A 19,677-nucleotide genomic window follows, 5' to 3' on the forward strand; every position below is an offset into this window, starting at 1 on the left:
GTTGTGATGTGGTAGGGAAATGGTCCCTGCTGGCATGACAGGAGCCTGTGCCATGCAGGCTGGTGCCACCAAGAAAGGTAAAGCCCATTAGTCACTCCCTGGTGAAGTCACTCTGCAAGTTCTTGCTTGCAGTCTTGTGCCTTAACACTGTGGTGCCTGAAGTTTACTAAAATATTCTAGCTACAAAGCATCTGAGCCTCCATTTGCACACACAGACTAAAGAGGTATTTTATGGCAGGATGACAGGACAAAGAAAAATAAATGAATGCTGAATTAATACATTTTAATGCTCTGGATGGGGTAGCTGCTAGAGATTTTCTGCCTTTATTCTTTTAAAAAACATTTTTACCTTGGGCTCAGTAAACAAATCATATGTGTTTCGTTGAAAGATTTACAATCTGTCACTTAAATCTGCCAGCGCAGACCCTTGTTCTGCCCAGTCCTACCCTAAAAGACTGAAGACCTATGTCTTGGGTGGCCTAGAGCCTCCCCCAAAAAGCTTTTCAGGGAGGTCAGGCTTATGATTACTACATGACAGGATACAGGCAAGAGCGTAATAGCCTGTGCCTAACGTGTGATGTACTGAAAATATTGTACCCTGGAGAAAAACATATCACTGAAATATGTACCAATAACTCAAGACCCTTTAGTCAGCCTTGAAATGTGGGCCTGCTGAAGTTTAATCTAGAAAACTTGCATCAAAAGGAGAATGTCTTCTAATAACACAGTTTCTTTGCAATGTCGTTTCCCCTTATCTCGAGCCCAGACTTCAAAGCCTGGCAACCACCTCCTGCAGTTGCAGGCCGCTGCTCGTCTTCCCTAAAGCAAGCTGCTGTGAAGCTTTAATTCTACAGAGCTTAGGAGCTTTGCAGGGCTGCAAACAAATGTCAAGGGATGGGCTTTGGGAAAACCAAGAGTTTGTAGTGAACCGAAATTGGATCATCAAAATTGGACTGCATTTAAATGCAGGGAGCGTGGGCGGACTCTTGTTGTTTTTTTGTGGTGTGCGTTTTTGGGGTTTTTTTCCCCCCCTAGAATGAAATGCTTAAAATTTCCATGTAAGCGAGCTCTCTCTCTCCCCTCCTCAGGAAACCTGACAGTCTCATTGAAGAATAACCGTATGGTACTTTCTGATTGCAGCTTATTGATATACTATCAAGCTATTAATGAGACTAGTCTTGCAACAGCCCTGCTAGCATCACTGCCCTCGTTTTACAAAGGGAAAACAAAAGCATAGCAGGTAGACAGGTTTATTCAGAGAGAGGGAGCAAGTCATACATGGAGCCAGGAAAGAAAATATTTTCTCCCCTTTCCTCCCTCTCCTCAGCTTCACCTAGCTTCGGCCTGTTTTGCTGCAGGTGGCTCCTGATGTTAGATATCTCAGAGTAGCACAATCTGAATAATTGCAATCATTTTCCCAGACTGATTTGGGGAGGTTTGGGGGAAAAGAAGAGGTTTTAAAAATATGCCTACAGATGAGTCATGCTGTTTCTATAAAAGTCATCTTTGCAGGTGATTAGCACCTCCTCTGACAAGGCACTGCAGCAGGATTTTAAAACTACTTTGGGTCTGCACATTCAAAAAATGACTTCCAGAGTCATGCAATGCAGCGCTCTGCCCCAGCCCTTCCCTCCCTGGCTTACTGCCTCTAAAGGCCAAAACAAGTATTAGAAATGAATACTTACCAGTTCGGTATCCTGCTGACTGATGTCCTGCAGGTAGGGAACGGTTGCTAGCTCAGCCATTGCTTGATTAATCACTTGGTACTGTTCCTTGTCTCTGTGCAAACGGCCGAGGAGGCTGGCGTAATGCAACTTCTCTATCCCACGTGAACACGGGCAGAGATTGTCCTGTTTTCGCAGCAAAAGCAAGTAGGTTAGAGGAGAGTCTCAGAAAACACGCTCATCCTTTGAGTCCTGTGCCTTGAGGCTTATCATCGTATGTATTTGTGCTGGTAATGCTATAAGCAATATGGTATCCAGTACCTTTACGATAATGCTGCTGACAATCTTTAATAGAGGGGAAAACCCAACAACTTCCTTGCCACAATCTCTCTCATAGTACTAGAAAAAATAAATATGTGGTCATAATACATGCAAAGGGGAGACAGCAGATAACAAACATGAATGCAGTTTTCTCATTTGGGAATGGCTTTTCCATAATCTTCTCTGTTAAATATTACCTTACTTTTATGGATCGCTCTTAAAGTTTCAGTGAAGAGGTTGAGGAAACCGTGCAGTGTGTCAGCTTACGGTTTGTTTGCAGACTAGGCAAATCCATAGTTTTCAAATATATAACCTTGAGGGACTAAAACCTGCAGAGGTGGTCTCTGATCTTCCAGGAAGCTAGGCACTTGGTAAATTTTAAGTGTGTGAATACGGAAACTCAGCCAAGTGCTTGCGTAAAATCTCAGCACCTGCTGAAGTGTTTGATGGATGGCAGCCTTACCACCATATTTTCAAAAGTATTCTGATGCCAAAAATGCAAATAAGCACCCTACTGAGATTTTCAAAAGCAATTTGGCCTAGATTCCCGACGAGATGTAGCCATTGCGTATCTGAGTGCTCAGCCCTTCAGAGTGAAATTTCCATTCATCTAATCAGGGGTTTGAATGTATTTAAGTGCCTGAAATTCCAAGAACTGGCATAAATTTTCAAAACCACTTCCAGTATTTTTAGCAGACCTTTGTTCTGGCTGTTACATATGGTGGCATGCTGATGCTGCCACTTACACACGCTTCCAGGTAGGCGATTCTAGGTCCAATCACATATTGAAGAGGGAAGTTCCGAATGACATTAATTTTTCAATAAATGGCATCCCATTTTAAAAATTAACTTAGCTTGGCAAAGAATCTTGATGCTGGTTTTGCAGAAATTTGCACTAGGCAAGTCTCGAGTGTTATCAGAATGACTGTCAACATAGTTCCTGTATCAAGTCTAAAAATTTAATAACAGTATTATTCTTGCTTTCTATACATCTTACAAGAATAATAATGGAAAAAAGCTTAGTTTTAACTGTAGAAAATTATGGATAAATTTCACCCCTTTTAGTATGATACCTAAAATAATTGTAAAATAGTATGAAACAAAAGACCATGCACTGGAGACCAGTGGCAGGAATGCAGCTGTAACCTGGGAGCTCCAGATCTGAAAGCAATTGGAAAAGAAAGAGCTGAGCCAATGAACTGGTATTTCCATTAGCTGAAGGAGAGAATAAGGCACTGCACAGGGAAAAGAAGCTCTGGTCAGCAGTTCTCTGGAGTATTGCAGATAGCTCCAGTCAGCTGTGTTTGGAGAGGTTAATTTAGACCCAAGCATCATGGAGCAGAGAAGCCAGCATGCTAGGAGATATCTCTTTTCAGAGAAGTGTGGTTTGATTAGTCTATTAATGAAAATGCCAAGAGCTTATTACTCTTCTCAATAAACATAATGCAGGGCTAAATTCCAAAGAGAGCAAACAACTGAAAAGGGAAGGAGAGATAAAAGACAGTGATAACAGAAGGGCCATTGTGTATAAATAGGTACAAATAAGACTGGGGTGGCAATTAAGCTTCTAATAATTCAGGTTAAAGGTCTGCGATGTGTTTCACCAAGAGCAGAAAAGGCAGAAAGCCTGACTAGTTCCGAGATGGATTTTACTCAATTTGTGAATAAGATATTTGGTGACACAAAGGTGTATAATAACACGTCATTTGACTTGAGGAGCCAGAAAAGCCCTTCCAGGCCTACCTTCTCATGAACTTCTGTTGACCCACCTCTAAGAAGGGAGACCAGGACAGCCTTCTTACACTTGAAGAGTCCTTTTCGAAGCACCTGACCTAGTATTAGTAGGAGACATCAGCAAGAAAAAAGATTTCTCCGGTCTCTGATATGTGAAATTGTAGTCTGACACACTCTAGTTAGCATGGCTCTAAAGCAAGGAGGAAAATGAAGCCCCATCTCCACCTAATCACCGGTCTTTGAAAGCCAGATAGCTGTGTCCCCAGGTAGAGCTGTGTGCATTAATATAAGGAGAAGCAATTAGTTAATGAGAGAAAAAGAGCTGTTATCAACATGAAATAGTCACACAACATTTTAGTTGCAGCAAAAGGTTTTTCCCTGTTATTCTTGAAATCCACCCAAAACCTTTTTGTGTAAGCACTAAGAAATGAATATATTGAGTCATCAGCTAAGCAAGCAGGTAAAAATCCTTTCTTATCATGCTGTGTCTGTTGGGGGCTTCTCCAATGATTAAGAAAGTAAAGGCAAAAAGAAAACAAGTTTTTCTCTGCTTGACTCTCCAGAAAAATATGAGAGCATGCCATGTAGCTATGGGAAACAAATTGGGCACCTGTGCCAACATGCACTCTGTGGACGTGGCAATGCTATTTAAGTTTACAGTAGGTTGGAAGTAAATAAATAAATAACTGACAGTGGGGGTTTTTCTTGAAGGGATTAGAGGAGGTTGAACATTGTCAGAGGTGGCGTTTCAGTGACAATGAAAAATGCAGAAAGAGAAAGTAAATAACTGCTGCTGGCAGGAGAAAAAATTCCACGGGGAGCTGAACCACATGATGAGAATTACATGAACTATAGCAGAATTCAAGGGGCTACTAAGCTGCAGTAAAGAAACATAATAAAGTGGCCAAGCAATCAGATGAAGATGAAACCAGCTCAGGTAGGCACAGTGAAGGTTAAGTAAAGAGCAAACTTAAATGGAGACCTCAGTGGAAAAGAGTTGGCTCCTTTAACAAAGAAAAGAGATACACGTTTGAGAAATCAGGTAGCAAAGGAACCAACAAATGCAGTATATGAAGTTGCAGTTGCATCCTGGTTAGAAATGCAGTATTAATGCAATATTAAGACAATAAATGATTGAATGATGATGCTGTTACTTTATGTCACTTTATGGATGAGCTTCACCCCTCTTGTCTGGTATTCCAGGGAGAATTTAAAGAAAAAGGTAAAAAAGAGCAATTGATGGACTTTCTTTTGAGGACTTTATTCATAATGGGCAGTTTTGTCTGAGGCAGGGGTCCTCCCAGGAGAGAGCATTCCCCAGAAAACTTTTTGCTGAATGAATTCCCTTTGAATTTAAACTTTAAAAAATAATAATAATAAAAAAAAAGACTCGAAAGGGTGTTTATCCCCAGAGGCATCTTTAAAGACCTTCGTTCTAGGAGAAAAATAAGGTCCCAGTGCCTGAGGATCGGCTCTGAGACATCCTCATTCTTCTGACTTTGGGATGAAAAAGCAGATAAGCCTGTTCTGGATGGAGTTTACCTGCTATTGCTAAATAACCAGCACTAACAACCAGACCAAAGCTAGGACAGGCTTTCATTGCAAGAAGGAGCTGGAGAGCATGTGAGAGGAGTGAATCATGTGTCCTTTCATGTATTGAGAATTTTGGGATGACAGCCCCATTTTTTGCTTTTCTCTATACTCAAGAAAGGAGTCATCCGCTATGCTGCTTCTATTTATAAATAAAGTTTAATTGCTGAGAGCTAAAGACAAGGAAAAGCAAAGTGGCTGGTCAGTCTGGATTTAAAACACAATCTATCATATCCAATACATGTGGCATGTTTAACTATCAGCTTTAAGAGCACCACTTTGCAAAAGTTGAATGCCCCCCAGCAGTTCTTCTGTGGAGTCGTTACCACTATTTTTCAGCTCAAACTCTGAATGAAGTTATGTCTTGCAAGCACCTTTGTAGTGTATTGAAATAACAAGCAGAAAAAAATCCATCATAATGTTTCTTCAATGCCCTTGGTATCCTCCAGAAAGTGTGTGCGCTGAAATCTGTATGTAGTAAACACTTTCCCTCTACTTAAAACATAGACAACAAAACAGTGAGATCTGTAAATGTAGGTATCATGCTGTGAATCATGTGGTAGGTTTTGTTCACCTTTATAATATGAGCAGTCTAATAAGTCCCTCTGGCCACTGTTTCTCCTGTTAAGTACCATCATGTGCCATCAACGGGGGACTACAGCAGGAGAAAGGCAAACTCGGTGTGGAGAAAGCAGCAGGAATTAGCCCAGTGAAATCACTTGACAGAACAACCACTTGTCAGTGCTGGTAATCTTGACTGGGACAGGAGTAGCTGAACGTCTGACTGATATATATATATATTTTTTTTTTTTTAAAGGCAAATAAAATAACCTTTGTGACATGCTATGTGTTTCTGGGTAGATGAGGTTTATGACATTTCCCCAGCAGCAGCAGCAGTTGATGCTGCACGGGGACCAGAGGGGACCAGACTGTGACATTCTTTCTCAAATGCTTCTTGCTTTACAGTACACAAATGTCCCCTTGATTGAAACGGGACTGGCTGTTCTTTATGAAGTGTGTGTGTGTGTGTGGGGGGGCAATAGAAAATGCTTTGCTTTTTTAACCTTTAACTTCACATCTTACCAACAGTGGTGTGTGTATAAATCATATAATTAACTCTAGGTTGTGTAGCTGCAAAACTGAGGTGGCAAAATAGACTTATATTAAGGGTTGCCATGGCTTAATAAACTCCGCTTTAGCACAGAGATGTTTTTGTCAAAAAAACCTGTTTAGGACAGCAATTTGGATTGTAGGTTTGCATTTGCAAATGAAGTAGAGGGCAGAAAGTTTGTTCTATTACAAACCAAATATATTTGTTTCTCTTCTCAAAGTAAGTTGTAAAGCTAGTGTCTGTATCTGAATTTGTCTTGCAGATTTTTTTAATTTAGTTTGTGTGTGATGGAAATATGATGGAATCTTTTTTTCTAGCTCTAAGAATTTTTTTCTCAAGGAAGCAAAAATGGCCAAATCTGTCAGGCCCATAAAAAGATTTTAATCACCAGTAGCAGAGCAGTTCTGGCCCTGTGCCTATCTGTATTATCAGGTATAATTGCCTTTGTCATTTGCTCTTTGGGTCAGAGGTTCTGCCTTGCCTGGATCATTCAACACTATGAAAATGGAAGGGAAAAGTGACTCTGTTTCCACCCATAACAGATGTGGATTTGGCAGCTGTTTGTTCAAACTCAGTGATAATTTCTTCTATCTTGGGGCTTTCCTCCCCTCCATTAAAGCTCCCACACTGACCCCTTGATGGCTGATTATAAATCTGTAGGACCGTGGTTCAAACCTGCTATCCCATTCTTGGCTGCTGCTGGAGGTGGCACTGGGGTTGACCTTGTTTGAACCATGGTGATGTTATGCTGACCTCCTCAAACAAAAGGCAAGTTTGCTGCTGACTTCAGTGGTGCTGGGACTTCACTCTGTATTTTTGGGAGCCTTCTTTTGTTTCAGCAAAAATATTTAAATGCATGAGGTGAGGTCTAGAGCTGGTAGAAAATATTACTGTGTAGGAGCAGTGTAAATTCATACAGCTAGTGGGGACTGGCTTGAGCAATCTTAGCACACCACTCTGCTCTTATCTCTTATGTGATGAGTTTCTTTTCCTTGTACTCTGGATACCAGATACCAAGTATGTCTGCTTGAACCATGTGATCCTGTTCCTCCAAATTAATTTACAGAATAGGGTGGTTATGGGGAATCCAAAAGATACCCAGTTTCAAGGGTTTTTTCTCTTTCTCATACTCATTAGAGACTGAATAACCGCAGTAGAGGATTCTCACCTCTAAAAGCTCTATGTTTTATCCAAATAGAGAATTGTGGGGTTATTATTTTTTTTTTTAAATTGGAGCTTTACTGCAGCTTTCAGAAAGACCAGGGTTTTATTCTGTATCCAGTACCCAACCCACTGTCTGTTTATACTTCTAGCTTAAATGTTCAAAGTCCAATGCACACAGCAGTAACAGATATTTCACTTTCCCAGAGATGCCACTTCTATTAGCCTGCACATCAATAACCTGGGCTTTTGGTCATCTGAAGCCAGTAGCACATGGCTTCGGGAAAGAACTGGAAAGCAGCAGCTGTGTGTTTCTTTGGGGGTGTTTGCCCTCAGCCTGTTCCACCTGCCTCACACCGATGCAGATGCTTTACGAGTGCCCATCTTGGTGAAACACGAAGCACCTTTACCTCCCACTAAGCATGCGAGTTCAAGCACTTACTGTTGTTCCAGCAGCTGCTCTCTGAGAGTAAAGGAGATATAGCTTCCCCAAATATCTAGCTAATGTTTCTTTTGCTAGGGGTTGCTAAGTAGCAGTTTTTGTCAACGTCCTATCTGGTATCAAAACCTAAGAATATAAATCCTGTGATTTGCTAAGACACCACTGATGAGGAAATGGTTGTGATTCCTTCAACACAGAGAAAACTAAAAAACTGTTATTGCTAGGGAAAAAGCGTTAACATTAGCATTTACAATCTGGGGAGGAGAGGCTTCTTCCACTTATTTTCAGGAGAATAATTTAAGAATTGCATTAAAACAGTCTAGTCTACATGCAAATTTGATTTTTGACCTTTTGTACTAATCAAAAGCCATGGTGCTAAAAAGCTGTGTACATTATTGCAGAAAGTATGGAGTAGAATTAACTAATATACCTTCAATATGGTTGTAACAGATTTGAAGGTTATTTCACATACTTCACTACGTAGGGATCAGGATCTAAAACACTAGAAACGCTTCAAGTAGCAATTATTAACTCTTGATGGAGATCCTGGTGATATGTGTAGTATACTATGGGTATTAAATAGGGCAAGTAGTTTTGGTGGTTATGTGAAAGTAGGGTTATAATATAATAGGCCATAAAGATTTGAGAAAATTGCATGCAAAGTGATTTTATATAAACTGGGTACACTGTTAAATAGTTAGGGCTACTTTTTAAAAGTATCTAAACCCCATTTGAACTCTGTTCCTAATGCAATTCACTGAGCATTTCCGGACACAGGAGGAACATGTGCGGAATGCATTACCCACCAAAAAGCACACGTCGTTCACACATGCACAGGCTTCTGCTGCCATACACACTACACACCAGCAAGTGAATTTTATACTCACAGTTAATTTGGTGCTTCTTATAAAATCCATTACTGGCACAATCTTTTTCCCGGTGTTAACCCAATATCTTACTGTTTCTTCTTCTGTGACAGGACTGAAAGGTGTTTCCCGGTCTAGGGAATGAAATCACAAAACCATATACTGTATTTATTTGTATACATTTTCCATAAAGGATCTAGCAGGATGATGGGTAAACTGGAGGAGGAGAGAAGAGGATGAGGAGAGCTGTCTGGACAGTCAGGGCTGCCGGCACAGAGAAATGGATCCCAAGAAACTCCCTGACCCCCCCGATTTAGCAAGGATCGTAGAGGTCACCCCTGAGCTATCCCAGCTATTAAGCAAGTTGACATACCTGAAAAGATTGGCAGTATTCTTGTTGACCACCTTTCCAGGATTTTTCCAATATGTTTGTTTCTAAAGCCCAGAGTCAGTAAGTACTTCTGGGAAGGCAGAGATGGCCACCCAGCTGTCTGTGGCAGGATGTGAAATCCACGAGGATCTGGAATATGGAAATGAAAATGATTTCCACTGTCACATGTCTTTTCAGTTGTAAGAGACGTTACTTTTTTGGAGGGGAAAAAAAAGGAAGACTAAGGAGGAGTGAAAAGTAATCTAGAAAGCTTGCCAAAACAAAGGTGACAAAACCAACCCATCCAGCTATTTCAAAACTGGGTTTTGAAATTCCAACCTTTGCACCCTTTTGAATCAACAGCTTAAATTTTGCTGATGCATAAGATAAAAGACGTTCTTTCTGCTTATGCACTTTTCAATGCTGATCAGCCAAAGCATTAATAACTCAACACCTGGGTAACGTAACATCCTGATATTTTAACTGCAAAAGAAGCTGTTCTATTGCTCCCTGAATTTGTAAGGTTTTATTTCCTATAGGTTTGTGCTTTTACCATCACTACCACCATAGTCTCAGGCTTCCTGCATGTCCTTTCTGATCCACCCAGCTGGCATGTGACAGCCTGTGCTGTGGCTTGTCCAGAGTTTGTGACTGCCGCTGACAAAAAAACCTGTGTAGCACCTGAGTCCGTCTGCCCCGACCTCGGTGAGGACAGATGCTCAAAGCAATTGTATAAATCACCTTTGCTTAGGGAATCAGACCAACCCTTTCCTCCCTCCCTTCCCCCTGCGAAATATAAACCTAGATTGAATGTCAGTGTCACTTTTCACAAAGGAGTGCTCTGTTTTCAGTGAGCCCTGCTTTTAAGATGCCAGGCTGCACGGTCACAGTGACAAATGGAGAACCCCACTCAGAGCTCCCCGGACTTACCCCTACATAAATCAAAACGAGTGGACCTGATATTCCCTTGCAGCATATTCTGCTTGTGATGGATTCTCAATTTTGCAACAAACTGCATTGTACACTTGGATGTAAATGTGTAGCTGTTCCTTTTCCTTGGCAGTAAGGGAAACTTGGAAATCAATTCAGTCCTTACACTCCAGCAGAACTTGGACTAAAATTGGGCAGATGATTGTTACAGAATAGGAAGGTTATTTAAAATAACATGTTCGTGAGACGTCTGGTATTTCACACCCACTGTTAAAATGGGCTCTGCTCATAGTTTTAATTTCTCCTATGTAAGATACAGACCTGCAGGTTGAATGCTCAGTGGTACTGCACCAACAATGAGCTAAACTTGTTGCCTGTGATGTTTTTTTGGTGAGCAGTGTGATTTTAGGTCAGATCCCAATAGGTAAGTTGAGTAACCCCTACTGCTCTGGTCGGCTTCACCTAACAGTATTGTGAGTTATCCCAGTATCAAGTCTAGCAAAAAGAGCTGCGCCTGCTCTGTCTGAGAGGGTCTCCAGCACAGGATGGAGGGAGGCTGGGAGAGGTCCCAGCTGTGTGAGATCTCTCACACCACTGTGTTCTCAAAACCCTGATACTGTTTGTTTTTTTCCTGGCTATCCATCCCATTTAATTCTTAGAAACGTCAGCAATCCCCAGATGTGCACTCAGAAAAACTTGTTTAAAATTGAAGCAATTCTTTTAATCAATAGGTTTTTGTAAACAAACACATTTGAAGGAAGAACTGGCTTTATTCAGTCTGTTTTATAACTAAACTTTGACTAAAGTGTAGGACTGGCATCTTTTACCCCCCCCTCCCCCTTTTCCCCCCCCTCCCCCCCTCCCCTTCTTCCTTTTCCTTAATGAGAGGAGTAAAAAAGTGACTTGTGACACTTTCAAAGTCATCCAGCGATACATGAACACAAACCACAAACTTAGTTTCAGAAAACCTCACCCTTGCTGTACATTGAGGGGCTTATGTGAAATACGAAGTTATCTTTTTTAAAATTGGATCAGGGAGTTTTATTTTATACTCCTTTTAATGCCAAGACTTTTGTTCCAGGAAATTCTCCACAAAGTCACATAAGCAAGTAAACAGTAGACAGGGACTTTACAACCTCTGTGATTGATATGTCCTTATTTTCCCTCTTTGAACCGCCCTAAAGCTCCTGCCACAAACCCAGTACATGGGTGGTCTGCAACTTGCACAGCACAGTCTAGTTTCACGCTGGTTTCTTAAAGTGAAACAAACCCAAACAAGACAAGTTTACTTGTGTTAAATATTCGCATTGTTTTGTGGTAAACACTTGGTTTCCTAATTCCTGTTTGTGTGTTTCAACTGGATTTTCTTTTCTTCCCCAAAGATGCAATGTGTATCCTTTTGGGAGCCTTATTTTGTCTGCTGAGCACTGGGGCTCAGCAATGCTGCAAGGACTAATCCGTCTGACCCGGGTGTAACTCTGGCAGGGTGCGGGAAGCACATCAGCCTTTTCGATGACCCTGCTGGAAGCAGCAGTGAGAGGTGTCTAAAACATACCTAGTTTGTCTGACGAAGACAGGGGCTTCCCAGAATTTGACCTGAAAAATGTACTTTTCCCTTTATGTTTCTCAATCACCAACTCAAAGGCAAGTGTTATCAGGGTCAGCTATGTTCCAAGTCACCAGGTTAATAATAATAAGAAATGCCTTTTATCCTCCTGCCTCTCTTTTGCCAAAATGTCATAGAACCATAGAATTGTTTAGATTGGAAAAGACCTTTAAGATTGTCGAGTTTAACTGTTACTCCAGCAGATCGTAAGGTATTCATATACATACTGTGGTGCTGCAAGAAATGTCCTTAAGGAGGTACTTCTAATTATTTCCTACTAATTATTTCAGCTCATCTACATTACTCACCTTGATTCACTGACAGATACTGAAGCAGCAGATACTAAATGATATACTGTAATATATGAACTCGAGTATGTTTCTCTGCAAAATGTATAGAATTGAACATGAACATCACGTTTCCAACTCGTGAGCTGTAATTAATTATACCAAAAGGAAAGGGTTTTTTTATTAGCAGTGGAGCACTTGGCACTAAAATAGCCATTCCTCTTGAAATAAGGCTGTGGTCACCAGAATTTAAGCATCTGTTTACTTCAGGAGATGCTATTTGAGTTCACTCTGCCAGGAGATGACAACAAGCTCTGCAAAAAGCCCTTGTTCACTCTGCATCCTACTTGCCTTCAACAGGCTGAAGGAAATGTGGCTATGCCCATCCCTGCAGCCGAGATGCTCTCAAAGGTGGCGGTCAGTCCATTAGTGCTTGTAGGAGGGAGGATACTTTTGGAAAGCGAAAGCTCTGCTGCAGGGTTGGCCATTGCTGACCGATGGAAATCCACGGAGATGGGAATGAACTTGAGCCTCACTGTCACTGAGATACACTGCAAATCTACCTCTGAAGAAAAGATTAGTTGCAATAATGAAATTCAACAATGGAAGCATGGGGCTGCATGGATAAAAATCAACTTTATGGGAATTTGCAGTATAAAGCCTGTACTTTGCCTAAGCATTGATTTGATTACCTAAATCATGTACAATCATAGAGCAAATCTCAGAAGTTCATTTCCATTGCCAGAAGTGCAGAAATGTCTGGAGCGCTCAGACTTTTTCAGCCAACTCCACACATGCACAAACCGTATACAGTTCTTAAGAGCATGTGAAATCTGCTGTTACCTGCATATATGTGCTCCGCGTAATCAGGGCGCTCTTTAGCAAACATGTCCTTTATCTTGCTTATTTTGTCAGCTTTGACTTCTGTCACAAATGGTGTATACATAACTGAAAATGATACTTCACTGATGGCTTCCTCAAACATAGCCTAAAAAAAGGCAAAGAAATTATACATTTCATGTTGGTTAATGGCTAGTTAAAAAAAAAAAATAATTACTTTCACAGATGATATTTTCCCTTTAATAATTGCACAGTCATGCAAAGATAACATATTTTGGTCTTGAATATTAATTAGAGGGGAATTTAAATTAGTTCCAGAAAACACTGCCTATCTATACTCAGAAAATCAATTTAATGGAGAAAGAACATTTGTAAACAGTTTTCAGTGCAGCAAGCCTAATGTCTTCAATGAGGAGAAAAGTATTAGATAAATTATCTTTTAGATGAAAAGAAAAAGTGGTTCCATGCTCTCTGAAGGTCACATCTTTCATCTGAGGGTTTTATTCAGTCCTTGGGAGCTGGTTAAACAATACTAAGCATTCATATTACCCCTTGGGTTGGCATGAATCAGACACTGTGCCTGTATGGAATATTAGTCTTAAAATATTGCATTTAAACACCATTTACATTAAGAATGAAATTCACTCCTGTGCAGAGGGCAACACAAAGCTTATGAACCTTGTCATCCCTTAAAAATGACTCAAATGACGCATTGTGCTGGTCTGATGTTGAGAGGTGGATTTCACACTCAGTGGACCCCAAAGAACTGGTGCTGGAGCTGCCAGGAGCAGCTACCAGCCTGGAAACAGCCTTGCTCAGTACTCTTATCGATCAGCGTGGGGGAGGCTGAGCTGCAGTTCCTCCTGGGTTGGGATCTGTGGAAGATCACATTCAGCACTGCTCAGGCTGCTACTGTTGCCCACAAAGATTTTGTTGTCTTGACGTGGGCAGTTCTTTTTGGAAACTGGGGGAACTGCAAGGCTTCATTAATCTATCTTGGCAGAAGCGTAAGCACGTTTAATAGCGACAATACTAACAGCAAGTTAATAGAGTTGGTTGGAAAAGCATGAGAGGAAAAGATATATTTTTTTAACGGGGTGTATGAATCTCCCAGATCATCTTGTACGCTGAAATGATTCACAGAAGATATCATTATGGGACTAGCCTGGTGTTTTATTGACAAGTCCTCAGTTTTGTTCCGCAGTTTATCCTCCACCTATGTAAAATTATCCAAGACATAGTGTGCCTCCATGAGTCATTTGTTTAGCTGATGACTGCTCCCACCAACCTAGAATGGAAGGCTGAGAGTGCCAATTAGTCAGGTATCTAGGTCCTTCTCTTTAACAGCTTTTGACAACAGGTCCTCTGATATGGTCTTATGTCAGTTTATTTCCATCCTGTTTATTGGTGTGGGGTGTGAAGAAATACCATAGAAATGCTAGAATAGTTTTGAGCAAAGATTGGGGTAGGTTGCCGTATGTGCACCCCAAATGCTCTTACACTGAACGCTCGACCTGGGTGTCAAGGGTATCACTGGGGATTCATTTGTATTTTGGATTACTATGTCTAGTCAGCCCATTATCCTTTGTTTACTGGAATGGAAGCAGTCTGGAGTGGCCAGTATTTAGCCCTGGAAAATTAACAAGCTTCAAATGTGTGTGATAGTATCATGACCACCCGGGGCAGTAATAACATTCCCTCCCCAGTGAGGAGGAGTTCCAGCTTTCCATGGGCACAGCTGTGTTATCCGTGGTTAATGCCACAGATCTAGAGGTATCAGACCAGAAAATAGCGAGTGTGTCCTCCTGCCAGGAGCTCAGGGGCCCATGAATGGATACGTGCCTGTTCCTCCCTATGGGAATACTTACTAGCCTGCACTGATTTGTAGCAAAGTGATTTTGGGATTTCATATTTCTATGGACTTTAATTATCTTGTCGTTCGGGGCCCTTAGAGGATCAGTAGCAAAACAATGGTACCGATCTAGCTTTCCAAGGTACATTTTTAAAAGAGCAAAGGCCTACTTGTTCAAGTTTTACTGAATTTCATGTGTAAATGTAGCCACAGAATTAGGTCAGCCTTATTTTGTGTGAGAGGTTGGGTGTTCTGCTTACTTTCTATAGTTTGGCAGCCATTTCCTAATCTGGGTTAATACGAGCATGTAACATGTTTTCGGGTGTATCTGTACACTTCAGGTTTAAAATACATGGAGCGAGGCAGTGAGATGAAACTGAGCAGTTGGACCAGACGAGCTCTGTATCCTGCCTGCAAAGTTCACTTTTGGCTTTATCATCCTCAAGAGCAGTTCAAAGTCACACCTATAATATAATAACAGCCATGTCCCCATGGCTGTTCTGCACAGCATGCAAATAGCGACTGGCTCAGAGGGCCATAACGGTAAAATGTCAGCCAATGGAGAAAAGAACAGAGCCATAGTTCCTGGTCAGTAGTGCTACTGAAGGTATTCTTATTACCCAAGAGCATTTTTTTTCCCCAAGCTACTGACCCTGGACATAGATGCTATTTGTTTTATTATCCTCTTGGATTTTTATGAGGTAAAGTCTTTAAGGATATAAAACTTCAGCCCATAAAAACTTTGGAGGAGAAAACTTTATACGATACCATCCCTAAGGATCTTTCTGCTTAAGACTTTATGCACTGAAGTCCATACCCGTGGATGAATATCTGGCAACGTGTCCAGGAAACAGGGATGCCTACAGAACATCATCTGTCATGCTGTACACTGTGCAGCTACTCAAGATACAGTCACACCGTGGAGAGGATTGTAATGGCTCCAAGAGACTCGCAGGAGAGTCCTTGCAGAGAGGGCAGGACAACTGTTTTTTCCAATCTGCATGTGTTTCGGTGTCTGCATCTGAAGGGTCCTTTCCGCAATGTCCTCATAGATACATCGGGGAGGGTGTTGCTGTTCTGGCCTTGGCATGGAAGAAGTGTCAGGCTTTTTCATGAGTATGGGGGTAGCTGCTAAACTGATAAAGAGGATAAAGAAAGATGATTTTTTTTTTTTTTGCATATCTTGCAAGTGAGCCCTGCAGCAATATCTCAGCACATGGTGCTACACTCCAGCCTTCAATTCAAGCAGAGTTAGAAAAATGGAGTCCTTGAGAGGAGTTTAAACCATGAGAAAGTGCTCCTCTAGCAAATCACAATAATGTAAACACTATGATTGACATGAGTCTGCTGAATTTGGTGGTTTACCTCAGCAGCAGACAAAATCTATTGCTTTAGCAAAGATGCAAGAACTTGCTCAAGAAGAGGGTGCAAAGTAGTCTGATGATAGGGAAGATTTCTTTTTGAAGTTATGGGACTGACTCATGCTCTGCTATGTCAGGAGGTTTATATGCCTGTTTTGGAAGTGTGGGGAATCGGAGAAAGTCTGCAGAGAAACCATCTGGAGACAAAATGTCTCAAGGAGTATTTATATTGTCAGCACTTCTATTGAAATACCAATTAATTCCTCCAAGAAACGCAAGTGTTCACAAAATCTGAGGGACATACATTGCTATCATGACAATTCAAAAGCCAAAAGAGGTTCCTAAACAACGAACTTTGTTTTGATCAAGTGTTTGAACTTGTATTTGACCCAAGACCACATATTCCCCTGAGCAGCTCGGCTCTGCAATATCCTTGCATTCTATCCTAGTAATGTTACATTTCACGGACCTTTTAGTAAAACTTAAACTTTAGCCTAAGCAATCTTATATTGTCCCTTCAACACCCACTAAAATTCTGTTAAGAGCTCATAAAACGGATAGGTAGATGCCTAAGAAACAAAGCCTTCCCATGCCAACTTTTGCTAGCAAATGATAGAGCTACTTCAATATTTTTATGAAGATCTTGCCATTTTGCCTGCTTAGAGCAGACATAGAAGAAGAAAAATGACACTGTGGCAAAAAATTCTTCATAACAGTGACAGCAGCTTTCCCTGCTACAGTCCCTAACCTTAATCCTCTTTAACTACAGAAAGGTTTAATTTGGAAAATCCAATTATCTTGACATCTAGAATTAGCCAAAAATTTAGATATCTTTCTAGTGCCTTATCTTGCAGCTGCAGTGCATACTCAGCCACTGTCTCATTTACAGTACAGCAGGAATTGATGCTTTTATTGATGATTTTTATTAATGCAATGATATCAGTCAGGGTAAAGCCATTAGCCTCTTCTATGAACTGCTTCCACTCAGGCTGGTAGTTAGAATTATGGGCACACTGCAGTGCAACCTATGCGCTTTTCTCTATATATTTGCAACCTTAAAGAAGTATCTGGCAGCCCTGCCACTAAGTCTGTTGCTGTTGTGATATGAATATCTTCTCAACAGCATGATCTTCTTACATCATTTTTATATATTTTTTTTTCTGCTGGAAAAATAAGTAGACAGAATGCCAGAGCATATCCTTTTCTCAATATGTTTATGGTAAGAATAAATCGTGTATTATACAATAGATGAGAACTTTCTGCTTATCTGCCATGTAATGCCTCCCCATTAATGTAGGTCACATCAAATATCAGCTTATTTAGGTTCTTAAGTTATTAACGTATTTAAGTCTCTGTGAGTTATTTTGTATGCAGTGTATTTTGAAAGCGGATTTGCAGAGTGCCACAGCGATAGATCTGTGTATTCTGCTGACTTCTGAAAGGCAGAGGTATTGCAAATAGGTTACCTTAGGCTTCAAGATCTGATTGATACTCTAGTAAGTGTCTCTTTATGTTTTGAAAGAAAAGAAATCCATGCTTTATGTTCTTCCAAAGAGATCACTATTCATTAAAGAAAAACCCTGGAATACATAGACTATGGGAAAGGCTGGAGGCTGCTCTGAAACCCCCTGTTCATGGTGGTGGCAGGTGGGAAAACAGCAGAAATGTGGGGATGCCACTCTGGTCCTGGGAAGCTCTCTGCACACCAGCCCCTGCTCTGCTCTTACAAACTCAGGTGCACAGAGTGCCACAGGAGTCCTCAGCTCTTCTACCACATGCTACCAGCTGAGGATCCTCCCCTTTCATCTCAGCACAGGGCTAAATGTGAAGGATTTCAGTGTTTCTCTGCTGCAGTGGAGCAACCCTGAGACCAATGACACAGAGGCTGTATTTGCTTTGCAAGGCTGATCCACAGCATTGACAAGGTGAGCCCCTGCTCCTGCTTGGGTTACGGTTTGTTGCCATCGGTAGCTACCGTGTGTATCTGTACAGGCAGGAGCTCTAGCTCCAAGCATCCCTGCAGAGGTGGCTCCTGGCCTGGGCTACCTACCCCTGCCCCAGCTGGGACCTCGCGGCTCCCCGAGATGCTGTGATGTGAGCAGAGCCGGTCCAGCAGGGTGAGCTGAGCTCCCGTGGACAGGCAGCGTGAGTGCCGTGCCATGCTGGCAGGCTCTCGCACCCAGCTAGCTGCAGTGCAGACACGCTTCCCTGGCGTGGTGATGGAGGCAGACATAAATCTGCAATGGGGCAGTGGGGTAGTGGGTGCAAACATCAAAGAACCACCCCCGTGAACAGGCCAGTTCTCTACGTGAAGCTATTGGCCAAACCCACAGCTTTTAACCAGTTTTGTTAATATTGCCCCTTTCTTAAAGATACGAGAGATTTCGTGGTGAGAAATACCCTAATTCCAATAAGGCAATTCACTGTGACTGCTCTGAGCAGCAGGACGGCCTTTCCAGTGCTGGGAGAAGCCTTTCTCCATCACAAGTCCTCAGCAGGTGCTGGGTCAGCTCCACATGGCTCCTGCTATGTCAGGAATGGGTCACGGTTTAAACAGCGGGGTTATTTTTATGTGGAAGGGGATTATAAACTGTGCTCAGCTGAGCAGCTTTGGTAGCCTGGGCTCAGACAGACATCTTAACTCAGACAGGCAGAGCTAAAGGTTGAGCATCGCTGAGTGCTGTACATGAATGTAGTCAGAACCCGCTGGCCAGCGCCTGGATGCTGCATCCATCTGGCGATTCATTGTCCTGGTTTTGGCTGGGGTGGTGTTAAATTCCATTGCAGTAGCTGGTACGATGCTGTATTTTGGATTTAGTATGAGAATAATGTTGGTAACACACTGATATTTGTAATTGTTGCTAAGCAATGTTTACACTAAGTCAAGGACTTTTTAGTTTCTCAGGCCCTGACAGTAAGAGGGCTGGAGGGGCATGAGAAACTGGGAGGGGACATGGCCGGGACAGCTGACCTGAACTAGCCAAAGGGTTTTTAGGGTATTCCATACCTTAGAATGTCATGCTGAATATATAAGCTGGGGGATGTTGACCAGGGCCTGCCTTTCACTGCTCGGGGACAGGTTGGGCATCGGTCAGTGGATGGTGAGTAAACAACTATATTGTGCATACTTGGGGTATTTTTCCCTTTTGGATTTTATTTCTCTCTGTCTTTCTAATTACAATTATTATTAATTATTTATTTATTATATTTTATTTCAATTTATTTATTATTTTTTTCTTATCTTAACCCATAAGTTTTACCTTTTTCCTATATCTCCTCCCCATACCTCTGGGGCAGGGAGTAAGCGAGCAGCTGTGTGGTACTTAGTTGGCAGTTAGGCTTAAACCATGAGGTTCAGGCAAGTGCTTGAGAGACAGGGAGTGACCCTGGTAAGGAAATACTTCTGGAAGAAAGGGGATACTTGCTGTAGGGGGTTTTCAGGACTTTTAGCCCAAAAAGGAAAAAAAAACCCCAAAACCAAAAACCAAAAGGAAACTAAAATGCAGAAACTAACTGAAGGAGATGTCAGTCCTTCCTAGCAC

The 19,677-nt window shown here is 41.7% G+C and overlaps 1 protein-coding gene across 1 annotated transcript in view; it reads right to left on the bottom strand.

Annotated features, from left to right (window-relative positions):
• The window catches only part of SPATA16 (spermatogenesis associated 16), an 87,260-nt gene that overhangs the window by 20,564 nt on the left and 47,019 nt on the right, over positions 1 to 19,677 (bottom strand). The window contains exons 6-9 of the mRNA XM_056358854.1: positions 12,926 to 13,070; positions 9,263 to 9,409; positions 8,911 to 9,023; positions 1,686 to 1,850 (exon numbers count right to left, since the gene is read on the bottom strand). Coding sequence (XP_056214829.1) covers positions 1,686 to 1,850; positions 8,911 to 9,023; positions 9,263 to 9,409; positions 12,926 to 13,070 — 570 coding nt within the window. The remainder of the gene's footprint in view (positions 1 to 1,685; positions 1,851 to 8,910; positions 9,024 to 9,262; positions 9,410 to 12,925; positions 13,071 to 19,677) is intronic.

This window comes from Falco biarmicus, chromosome 13 (assembly GCF_023638135.1).
Source record: "Falco biarmicus isolate bFalBia1 chromosome 13, bFalBia1.pri, whole genome shotgun sequence".
In the NCBI taxonomy this organism is placed as follows: Eukaryota; Metazoa; Chordata; class Aves; order Falconiformes; family Falconidae; genus Falco; species Falco biarmicus.